Source organism: Maniola jurtina, chromosome 19 (assembly GCF_905333055.1).
Source record: "Maniola jurtina chromosome 19, ilManJurt1.1, whole genome shotgun sequence".
Lineage (NCBI taxonomy): Eukaryota > Metazoa > Arthropoda > Insecta > Lepidoptera > Nymphalidae > Maniola > Maniola jurtina.
In genome coordinates this window covers 3,273,934-3,286,186 of record NC_060047.1, presented here as the reverse complement: position 1 = coordinate 3,286,186, position 12,253 = coordinate 3,273,934, and the positions used below count along the sequence as shown (strand labels likewise).

The window sequence follows — 12,253 nt, the reverse complement described above, 5'->3', positions numbered from 1 at the left end:
TGGCCGCGGAGTTGGTAAGCCTCTCGAGGGTCAGTCGGAGCCAGGCGCCCTCCGCGCCCGCTCGTCGCGACTCGCCTCACTCACTACGACCCCCGACACATGGCACGCATGCCGCCTAACCCTCTTTTGTTATGGAAAAGCGTGCAGTCAGCGGCCGGGGCGAACCCATCCCGTCCATCCTCAAAAAGCCTAAGAAAAGTCCCACAGGCGACCTCCTCGACAAAAGCTCTAAGATCAAGCGGGAAAGGAACTCCAAAAAGGGTGATGTAAACACCCCCCTGCCTCAGGGGTGCACGCCGCTTATGTACGCCTGTCAGCAGGCCAACTATAAGTCGGTTGTCGATATCCTCAACAAAGATGTAAGTCTAGTCACGCTTCTAACTTTTTGTACAAAATATCGACCGTTTTTTTTAAACAGAGGCAATGACAATAAGTACCACTGAAGGGAAATAGGCGATAAGACTGCTGTGCTTTTTGGCGCAGTACATTTAGTATAAAACGATATAAATCAAGAGGTTTTAATGGTGTGGAAATATGAAACGTTGGCTTTGTTTCTAGTAGTTAGCCCCCGCACGCGATGTTACCCCGTGACGCCATCGCATCGCAGGCATCGTCTTGCTGCTTGTAAACAATACATCAAAGTGAACTCATTTCCGTCACATGTCAGTTGAACTGTGCAATGCTCATGGAATAAGGAAGTATTACTTCGTAGGTACATAGGTCCTAGTACTTAAAATTTCTTTGGCAATGCTTATCTACAATCTACAATTAAACTTTTGTTTAGTTTCTATAAGTTTCTAATATGAAATTTCAAAAACAAATAATGTTTATATTGATGATCTGAATTGCTACATTTGTAAGAAGTGGTGATAATTATTTACGTGAACTAAAGCTACGTGGGTTCCAAACGCGTTCAGGTCTGAGAAGAGCCCACAACAAACTCAACCGGGTATTCTTTTTTATTATCACCACTTTACAAAATCACTTTAAATACTTATTAGAACTATCAAAGCTGTTTAGCAACACATTTCCAAGCTATATCTGCATACCTACCTACCTTTTTTAATTGAAAGTTTTCTATTAGAACAAAACTTCGTCTTGCGTTTTTTTTTTAATTTGTCGCTTACGACTCTAGAAGAATAATACGAAGAAATTCAATACATTGCTTCCTTGCGTGATCCTCGAAGCTATTAAATTGAAAACCTTTCAAGGAAATGCAGCGAGGCAAATATCGAAGCGCTGGGGATATAGTGTACAGCTAGTCAATCTATTGTATTACAACAGCCTGGGCGTAAGGAAACGTTCTCACGTCCCCCTAAGTAACATAAGTCGATTATGTATGACATGTGTTTGCCTTGTTAATTATGCAGGGGTTGTGACTTGTGACTGCTTCATATTCATAAGTAACAACGACGTCTAATACGAGCGCGTGTGTATAAGTAGGTATATTGCTTAATTAATGTGCTTTTGGTCAACAGATTTTTAAGTAAGTAATCAAATGTTTTGAAGGTGAAGGAAAACATCATAAGAAACCCGGCATCACCCTGTTGCATGCCTGCGAGCTCTCCAAAAAAGCGTGTGATGTCAATACGCAGTACGTACTGGGCCAGCGTGGTGGACTGTGGTGAAAATCCTTTTTATTCTGATAGCGGACCCGTACTGACTGTTATGGGTCGGTAATGAGCTGAGATGATGATGATTGGTTAAATGGACGGTTAATAATATCGACTGTTTCTTAAACTCTACAACTATAAAATACCTCCACGGCACAGTGCACGTATACTCAGCAATGCGCCAGGAAGAGTCTCAAAATATATGAGAGTTCTCCAACAATTTATTCAACTTCTTAATAGTGACAAGTCGAGGAGAGCCGAATTAAAACGACCATCGTCTAATCTAAACTATATCTTATGCCCCACAGCCATCATCAGTGCGTATTCGAGACCGTGGACTTCGCAGCGCGCTCCACTACTGCGCATCGAGCAGTGCAGGTGTGAACCAAGCTGCGCGGGCGGCGTGTGCGGACCGCGTCCTCATGGCTGCGCCGGCCTTAGCGGACGCGCGAGACGCCGATGGACTCACACCCCTACATCTGGCAGTTGTACACGGGAATGTGCCGCTAGTGCAAACGTTGTTGGCTGCTGGTGCGGATGTTAATGCCAAGGACAACGAACAGCATACAGTTGTGCATTGGGCTACTGGTAAGACTAATGTTGTGATTGTTCAAGTAATTTTGAAAGCTATGTATGAAAATGTATTATTAGTGCAAACGTCTTTACAGGTGTCAATGCTAAGACCATAAGTAGCATATTGTTGTAGTACAGGTAAGTTCCCGCTGGAATTTTCACAGAGATTATCTCACCCTCTTACCCAAGACCCAGACCAGGTGCTTTGGGCTACAAGTTACTAAGCTTGTTTCCTGGGTGACTTGTATGAATGGACTTATCCAGGTTTTCATGGCTGCATAGGCTTTAGCAGACGAGTGAAACGCGGATGCCTTTCATCTGATAGTTGTGCATGGAAATGTACCATTAGGGCTGACGTTATTAGGTATTGGAGCAGATATCAGATTGAGGACAGTGAACAATAGGTAAATTATACTGTTGTGCTGTGTAAGGATTCGATAGATTCACACTCGGATGTAAAATATTAAAATTTTGAAAAAGTACGGTCAATATGTTTGAGAGAAAAGCTCGATGTCAATCCTAATGCTCGTGATTGGAAGTTGGAATGTCCGTGAATCGTGATAAATAACAATCACGCTTCTTTTTGTAAAAAAGAATGATAATTTTAATTTTGCATACAGAAGGTAAATTTTGCTTCACCGAATGCATTGTAAAGAATGGAAATGATAGTATCTTAAACCGATTTGCTTCAATTGGGAAAATATCGAACTGTTTGAAATGGCGTGCTTAGAACGCCTCCACACAAAGCTACACACTAGGTCAAAGCCATTCTACAATGATGTAATGTGGGTTAAACGAAATATGTTATGACTTTTAATATTTTAAGTTTTCCCAACGTATTCCAATTCACCGCAACCACCTACTTTTGTAGAGACTCTATCATCTTCTCTGTCATAACCATTGATATAAAGTTAGGATAGGATAATTTATTACATTTTTTACATGCAAAATATTTCATTAAAAAAATTATGAATTTTCGAACCATGCCCGTAACTTTAATCGCATTGAATTAGGTTTTTCTAAAATCCCATAAGAATTTGACTTTCCGGGATAAAAAGTAGGTACTTTGGACTGGCCCCGGGATGCCAGATATCTTTGAGCCTTTCGTCAAAATTGGTTAAGCGGATGGGCTGTGTGTCTGTCAGTCTGGAAAGTGTGTCTGTCAGTCTGCTAGCTTTTCTAGCAGACTCACAGACACACTTTCGCATAATTATAATATTACTATGGATTCTTGATATTCTCGCAAGATTTCGCTAGGTTACGTTTTCATGATTGGTGATTTAACAGTTCTGGATTTCTAGGTACTATTGCGGTGTCATTCCGCCTCGGTTCCGGCTTCATAGTTCACATTATCATCGCATTCTACGTCACGCACGCCTCATCTGTTACGAATTGCCACAATTTGCCAATCATTGCTCGCTGTATCAAGTTGTTGCTTTTCTAAACGTGGTTCTACTGACGTCATGAGAATAGATAGAGTACGAAGAACTTGATTTTCAAGTTTCCTATTTTCCTTTGATTTTCTTTGCTATTCGTAGGTCCTAATATCAACCTATGTTTTTTTTTTCTTCGGAATAATTTAATTTAAGAATATAATGTTTTTTGATTTTATCTAGTTTTTTCGTCACGTGCGGTATAATAATAAAAATTATTCGAATAGGTACTTAGTAATTGGTTATAAAATATTTGGGTATCAATTTCATGTCAATATTTTACCGACAACTTGGCGAAAAATCTGCAAAAATAGTTTTTTCTTTAATTAAATTTTATAATTTAAGTAAAGTAAAATGTACTTGGTTGTAAACCATAAAGAGCCGTAGGTGTCACTTAGATAGATAGGATTTCTTCCAAGTAGAAAGAAACTTGCCAGAGGAATCTATGGGTTTTGTACTTATATTTTGCTTGATTTTTCTATCACTTTAGCTCTTACCTTTTCAATGAAATTTAGCTGTCCAGCAGACGTGGCCTTTTCTTTTACCGTGACCTTTGTTAGAAATTACATTATAGTAGCGCGTAATGGTTCATTAAATAAATCACGAAACATAATCTCTATTACCTCAAAAATATTACAGTTTTATTTTGCTGATTATAATCATAATATTATGTTAGTAGCCCTTGTAGACTAATTATAGGCTAGGTATAGCATTTACTTACCTACCTATTTTCTCATGAGCTTCGTCTTGATGAATTCAAAGAAAAAATTAATTGCTTTTATCATTATTTCAGTCTTATCCTTTTGAGTTTATTTAACCATTATTTTGGTAGACACTAATGCCAATATACCAATAGCAAAGCCTCAGAATAATTAATCTTATATAATACTTAGCTAGATCTAAAGTCTAAGAATCTAAGCTGAGGTAAGGTGAGAGGTAAGGTATATAGGTACCTCCTACTCGTACCTATATAATATTAATTGAAATCATGACGTCGTCATGCGTGGAAAACATTGTGACTGTGAGAGATGCAAGTTTTATTCAGCAATTAGGTTTTTCGAAATCCCTTAGGAAAACACACACACACACACACACACACACACACACACACACACACACACACACACACACACACACACACACACACACACACACACACACACTCACACAAACTTTCGCCTTTATAATATTAGTGTGATTCAGTAACTGATGAAATAAAATTATACGTAGTAAAATAAAATATTTGAAGTCTGCAGTATAACTATGGCAGAGGGTGGGCAGAGTAACCAAAGTTTGTATGTCGTCGTTAAGGGGGTGTGGGGTGTCCAGTGATTACATTATTGAGCGGCGAGCAAGGCCGGGCCCTTGAACCCATGCTAGAGCATCTAGGACTCGACTTTTCCACGAAAAGACTAAAAAGGTCAAGACAAATGACTCAGCATTCGAAATTAATAGCCTTCGGTTAGGATAACTGGCTACGATATAGCTAAACATGGCTGTTACCTAATTCAGAACTTCAGTTTATTATATAGGTACTTAGGGAAACGTATATAAAAATCAATGTTTAGTTCACGTACCTACTTACAGTTTGATTTCTAACACAAAAGTAAATTAAAATTAAGGAACCCTAAATGATTATGAAAAAGAAAACGACTTGGTATAAGTACCTACTCACACATAACTTTAAAATATATAAGAACCTACCTACTTAATAAGTACTTAGGTTATCTTAGCCGTATTGAGACTTCAAAGAACTGGACCCTCATTCATAGATCAGCAGCTAAGAGGCTTTCTAAAACAGGTAAAACTTAGTAGATTCCAAGACGAATTAAATGTGCTACGTGCAAGCCAATAATGCGCACAAACCCTACTGTGCATTGTACATGTTGCAACTTTAGATTGGATTTTGCACGTACTACGTATACTTTTATAAGTAATGTTTATACTTTACGGCATTCCGAACCAGTGGTAAATTATTTTGACGATTCAAAAGCACTTGTAAAAGTTTATTTGAATAAAAACATATCCTTTTCTTTTCTATTTAATTTATTTATCTATATATTCTATTTCTATTCTATTCTAAATATAATCTATACTGTATTGTATTAATCCGACAGTTTGTGGTGAAGTGGGCGCACTGCGGGCAGTGCTGGCAGCCGGCGCGGACGCCGCCACGTCGGACCAGCACGGCGGCTACCCGCTGCACTACGCGGCGCAGATGTGCGGAGCTCCCGCGGCTACCGACCATCAGGTCTTTTGCTGTTATTCAGATTATAACATTATCGTTTAATCCATTAGACATAAACAATATCATTAAATATCCATCATATGAAAGAGCGGTGAAAGCGTACTGGTTGTTCTCCTCCCGTTTACCCTCCATTTTGAGGCGTTGGAAGCTCGATTTTGAGCACGCACGTAACTTTTCGGAGTTATGTGTATTTTAAGCAATTAAGTATCACTCGCTTTAAAACGGCGAAACAAAACATCGTCAAGAAACCTGCATGCCTGAGAGTTTTGAATATGTATTTGAAAAGAGCAATAGCCGAGTTTCTTGCTGGTTCTTCTCAGTAGGAACGGCATTCCAAACCAGTGGTAGATTTTTTTAACGATTCAAAAGCACTTGTAAAAGTTTAATTGAATAAAAACATTTTGAATTTGAATTTGAATTTTCTATAATGTTCTCAAAGGTATGTGAAGTATGTCAATCCGCATATAGCTAGCGTGGTAGACTATAGACAAAACAATTCTAATTCTGAGAGGAGACCGTGCTCAGTACTGAGCCGGCGATGGGTTGATCATGATGATGATGATGATTTATAGTTAAAAAATTATTTTTAATAAGAATTTTAAATCATTTAAATTTAAAAGAGAAAAATATAAATTGTATTTATGTCATAGAATTTTTGAAGGTGCAGATAGATCAACTTTTAATTAATATCCTTTCCTACTTATGTTTTTTACAGAGTAGAGGAGCAGCGTTAGAAGTTCTCCGCGCACTAGTGAGGGAGGGTGGTGCACGAGTGGACGTCCGGGATGCGGACGGCCGCACGCCGCTGCTGTGGGCCGCCTCAGCTGGATCTGCCGCCGCGGTGCTGGCGCTTCACCAGGCTGGCGCTAGTGTTGATGACGCTGACAGGTTTATAGCAGTCTCATTTTAGTCATTATATCATGTTTAGTCAAATCAATATAATGTGGTGGTTTTTTTTTTTTTTTTATTCTCTATAGGTAAGCGCTTAACCACAATCACACCTGATGGAAAGTGATGATGTGGTCTAAGATGGGACGCGTTTACCTAGAAGGTGCCTATTCACTCTTGTTTTAAAGATACCCGGATTGTAATTGGTAGGAAACACTGATCGCGGAAGAGTATTCCAAACCTTAGCCATGCGTAATGAGGAATGAAGACGCAAAACGTTTCGTGCGTGTAGATGGAATGTCGACGACATAAGGATGGAAACTCGTATGGTGTAAGGGAAGGCATGGTAGACGTCCAGAATGCTGATCGTAGTTACTGCCACGGTCAGAGCTATCTCAGTAGGTTCCGCTGCAGTAGTTCTGGCAGTGGATTAGTCTCGCACTAGCGTTGCTGACGTTGATAGGTTTATATCAGGACAGCAAGAAAATTAACTAAAATTCTTAGGCAATATTGAAGTCCTTATTCATAGTTGTCAAGAAATGGTCAACTAAATCGCAAGGCTGGGGACTGCACGAGGTATGTCATGTCTATCTACTCATATTGCCTATTCAAAAACTTAACGGTTTATCTCTTTACCTTTGAATGTATAGTTAAAAAAATGGATTCGTTTACAATATTTTACACAATTTATATTGACAGAGATGGGTTAACAGCGTTACACTGCGCAGCAGCTCGTGGGCATACTGAAGCTTTAGAAACATTAGTGGGACTTTGTGGAGCCCGTGTTGACGTTGCTGATTCGCACGGATGCACACCTTTACATTACGCAGCGGCACTGGGGCATGCGGACGCAACTTCAGCTTTGCTCATCCATGGAGCTGATGCACATCGACAGGACCGACGGGGAAGAAGTCCTGCACATACTGCAGCCGCGAAAGGACAGATAGAGACCGTCCGTATACTGGGTAGGTTTATAAAAAGTATTTTATAATCAATTTAAGATGTTTCGAATAGATAAGCAATTTAGTATTGGGTATTGTTTACAGGCGCAAGGGGGGCAAATTTGTGGTTAAGGAATTCTAAAGGAGATTTACCATTACATGAAGCAGTAGCATCAGGACGCAGAGAGTTAGTGAAATGGTTGCTAGATGGACGGCCATCCCAAGTTAATGCCACAAACCACGAAGGACGGACACCGTTACACATCGCAGCTGCTACTGACAACGCCGATCTTTGTCGTTTATTACTAGATCGTGGCGCCGAAGTTAATCCAGTTGCGAGATCATCAAAGAATGAAGCTTTAACACCTTTAGATTGCGCGGCAAGCAGAGGTCACAGATCAACTGCTAAGTATTTGCAAATGCACGGTGGCTTAACAGCTTCAAAACTTTCCAATACACAAATCGTTATAGATGGTGCTCAAATAACTGGCCTACCAACTAGAAAAGTTACAAGTACAAAAATTGATGTACGTGATCGAATTAGAATAGAAAAACGTGAGGTAGTAGAACTTTCGAGTCCAGTTTCAGACAAGCGTAAAATAATTAAACAAAGAAGTGAGGTTGATTCATTAAGTTCATCGTCAGATGAACGGAAAACTAAAAAAAAATCACAAAGCGAATATACTAACCGGTATCCTGATCGAAGGAAAAGGTTAGCTGAAAAGCAAAAAAGTTTCAGTGATGGGTACGACAGTGAATTTGAAGGATACGAAAAGCATAAGGACTATAAACATAAAATAAAGAGAGATATAAAAGAGAAAAAGAACAGATCAAGAAGTGAACCTGGTAGACGAAGTAAAGAAAGTTCCAAACAACGTAGACATTATAGATCTACCTCAGAAAGTTCATCGGATTCATCAGATCATTCAAAAAAAAGAAAGAGTAAACGGCATAGAAAACGCCATAAAAGAAAATCTACTACTTCTGAGAGTAGCTCAGAGTCAAGTGAACGGCAAATAACAAAACGAAGAGGTAAGAAAACATCAATACACATTGAACATGATGATGAGAAACAGAAGGTTAATATTGTTAAATATAAAAAAATAGAAACTCCACAGCAAAGCTCTGAAATTGCAGAAAACGATAAAGACATAGTAAAAACAGAAATTATGCCAGTAAATCAAGATATTGAACCCACTAAAGATAGTCAAATAAGTAAAAGCAAAACTCATAGTGAAACGGAAACTGATACTGTTTCTGTTAAAACAAATATGGTTATAACAGAAGCTCAAATACATATGGAACGTGAATCAAGTCAACATGGCAGTTCAGAATTAACCGTTACTATGGATTCATCAAATAATGTATCCATAGAAACTACAAATTTGTCTGTTACACATAAGGATGGAAGTGAAAATGTGGTGCACGATGACGACAAACCAAAAGAAAAAGAAGCTGACTCTGAATTGGTAAAAGATGAAATTGAAGTAAAGACCGAAGAATCACCTTTAGAAACTACAACAACAGAAAAGGAATTAGAAAGTCAAATTGTAGCTACTGATGAAAAAAGTGCACCCAAAAGTATTGATGCTTCAGAAGAAGTTAAGTCTGAACCCAGTTTAGAACCTGAACCTGAGACTGAAAAGAAAGAATCTTCTGAGGATAAACATAAGGAAACTGAAACTCCAGACAAAGAATCTACAGATAAGGAGACTCATGAAGAAATAATTGAATCTTCTAAGGAAGGTAGTTTAGAAAAAGCACGAAAAACATCATTTAAAGTTTTGTCAGGTCCAGATGAAATTCAAGCTAAAGATAATGGAACCCAAGAGATCAAATCAAACTTAGAAACTACCAGTAACAAATTAATTGAGTCCCAAGATAAAAGTCCCACTGTTTCTTTTTCTGATAAGGATGAGGTTTTCAAAATAAAGGACACAGATCCCTCTGAGCACTTAATGGGGGAACATGTAGATCATAAACAAGCTGTTGAAAATGAAAGTGTAAAAAAAGAAACCTCCATAACTGACAGCAAGGACAGCTTTGAATCCACAGAAAAAGAAGTCAATGAAGCAGCAACTGGCGATGTAGCTGCAGCAGTCGATAAAGGTATTATCAAAATTTTGGATGATGGTATTTCAAATGATATGGCGCAACAAAGTTTTGAAGCGGATGATACCAATTTGCCACTCGCACAAGCATCCCCTCGACGATCGAAATCATCAAAAGATAGCCAAGGAAGCAGTAGAAAAAGTAGTATTTATGAAACTGAAAGTTATAAAGTCCTCTCAGATACTGTAGGAACAGTTGAGGCGGGCACAGGTATATTAAAAAAACCAAGTATTGTAGATGACGAACAAGATCCGAATTATGAAAGCCTGCGTAGGGATAGCTCATTCGGTAGAATTCCTAGTATAAGTGATAATGAAATTTACTATAGTCATTCAGAAGCAAATGGAAGAAGAAAACGTTTTCGGAAAAAAGGTAGGACAAAAAGTCGGATAACGATAAGATCAAAAAGTGAAAATTCTGAAAGAGGTTATGAATCGAGTGGCTTATTGGATTCAGGTTTTGAACCAAGTCCAAGGCCAGTTCAGCGTTGCATCATGAGTCCAAGACTGAATGCCTATTACCAGCAAAGAAAGAGTGCAAAGGTTACGGGAGTGGCTGATAGTAAAATACCAGTGCGAAAGCCGGGGGACAAAAGAGCTGTCGATATGCGATCTGTTACACAACGAATACAAACAAATATGAGAAGGTAAGCTTGTCATAAGTAACTAATATATCTTAATTTTTTGTTTGAGACTACAAAAGTCTACCTTTTTCAGATATTATTGCGAGCGAAAAATTTTTCAGCACTTGCTAGAACTTAAGCGTCTGCAAATAAGAACAAGTAAAGCAAACGAAGCTGTGCTAGTCAAACGAGCCATAGATGAATACAACAAATCAAGTTTGGCTCAAGTTGGTTTAGGTCCTTACAACAATACGGAGTATTCATTTAGTAGTTTTGAAAAATTTCTTTACAATAGCCTAAGGAAGTTACAAAAGAGTGGGAAGAAGCAATTAGATAATTTACCAGAGAAACCTATAGATTTTGACTATGGAGAGAGTGAGCTATACAAAATGAGTGCTATACCAGATAACCCTTGTCTATGTACGAGCAAGACACATCGCTGTTTTCATGCTGTACATGCATACACTGGAATTCCGTGTTCTGCTTACAGTAAGTGATTTGTCTTTTAATTTTTGTGTTCACATATTATTTTCTTCATCTTACTAAAAATGTTTATTCCAGTTCCTTACAAATGGAATCACCATACGATGCCTAAACCAGCAACAGCAGTACCAACAGTTAAATCGAAAGGCTTTCTGCCTAAAATCCATTCTAAACCACCTTCGGGAAAAGCTCACGTCACGTTAGAAGTATCGCACGGCACAGAAAAGCAGTTGATAGCATTGCCAGCTGAAAAACTGGATAGAAATAAAAAATATTATGTAACATTTACTGTAAAAGGTTCTGAACCACCATCGGATAATGATAATGCGTCACCAAAACCGTCTACCAAGGCTGTTAGAAGTGGCTAGGTAGCTTTTAAATATTTTGGTCATTGATATTGAAACCTTTTGTTTGAAGCAAGAAATACCTAAATGTAATAAAAAAGCTTTGAAAAGCAAGGCTATATTATGATGAACGATGAATTGTAGTTACCTATTACACTGAGATTATATTATAATTATTATTCTTTAGTTACTTATCACTGCCATTTTGTAAATGCTTATCAAAATACGTGGCTTATACAATAGTCGAATTGTGATAAAATTAGTTTGAATAATAATATTATTTACTATGATAACTACTATTATATGCCACCCAGAATTCAAGAAATATATTACATATTTTTGTATTTTTATCTTAAAGGAAAATAAAATCAATATTTATTTAGATTTAGATGTTAAACAAAGGGGAAGCAGCATACTGACTATTGTAATTTTAACTATTTATGAGTTGTATTCTATGGTTCTTCAATTAGTTAAAAAATAATTTAGTGTCTTCCCACAAAGAAGATGATCATCAGTATGGCGAAGAATATGTATTAAGTCTATTTTATTAATGTGCAACGATGATATAATAATATTATTATGAACATCGATATTAACATTTTTAGTAGGTAGATAAGGACAAAGTTGCCCCATATTATAAACAATTTTTAATGCATAAATGAAAGCATTGTCTTTCGGTGAATTTATAATATAATTACGAAATTATATGAGATTAATATGTATTAGACGAATATTTACTTACAACAATTATTTTATTTGAATATTTTCTTCAATCGAACTCGCATACCATCTATCCTACTGGTGTTTAAACCAAAAATCAATAACTCTAGTAAAATTTATAGTCAGTTTATGATAAATCTGTTTATTGTATTAACTGACGTTATTTATTAAAGTAAAATGTATTCTTCCATCGTCTAGGTTTTGAAAATTAAAGACAAATTTTTATAATATTATTTATTTATAACATTAGTAACAATTAAATAATAAAAATAAAAT

The 12,253-nt window shown here is 37.4% G+C and overlaps 1 protein-coding gene across 2 annotated transcripts; it reads left to right on the top strand.

Moving 5' to 3' along the window:
• Window positions 1-11,989, top strand: LOC123875007 (protein phosphatase 1 regulatory subunit 12A). 2 transcript variants are annotated; one of them, XM_045920626.1, is made up of 8 exons: window positions 1-359; window positions 1,922-2,201; window positions 5,737-5,870; window positions 6,583-6,755; window positions 7,455-7,720; window positions 7,802-10,454; window positions 10,525-10,919; window positions 10,992-11,989. In XM_045920626.1, exons 1-8 carry the CDS (start codon window positions 132-134, stop codon window positions 11,279-11,281), a joined length of 4,419 nt encoding a protein of 1,472 aa, XP_045776582.1. In that variant the 5' UTR covers window positions 1-131; the 3' UTR covers window positions 11,282-11,989. The 2 variants fall into 2 exon arrangements, with proteins under 2 accessions (XP_045776582.1, XP_045776583.1); XM_045920627.1 differs by lacking the exons at window positions 1-359; window positions 1,922-2,201 and adding an exon at window positions 3,622-3,664.
• Window positions 11,990-12,253: the final 264 nt, after the last annotated feature.

Coding starts and splice junctions, on each gene's coding strand:
- LOC123875007 (XM_045920626.1), top strand. CDS start 132: ATGGAAAAGCGTGCAGTCAGCGGCCGGGGCGAACCCATCCCGTCCATC. Junction 360..1,921: donor TCGATATCCTCAACAAAGAT/GTAAGTCTAGTC, acceptor TATGCCCCACAG/CCATCATCAGTGCGTATTCG. Junction 2,202..5,736: donor AGTTGTGCATTGGGCTACTG/GTAAGACTAATG, acceptor TTAATCCGACAG/TTTGTGGTGAAGTGGGCGCA.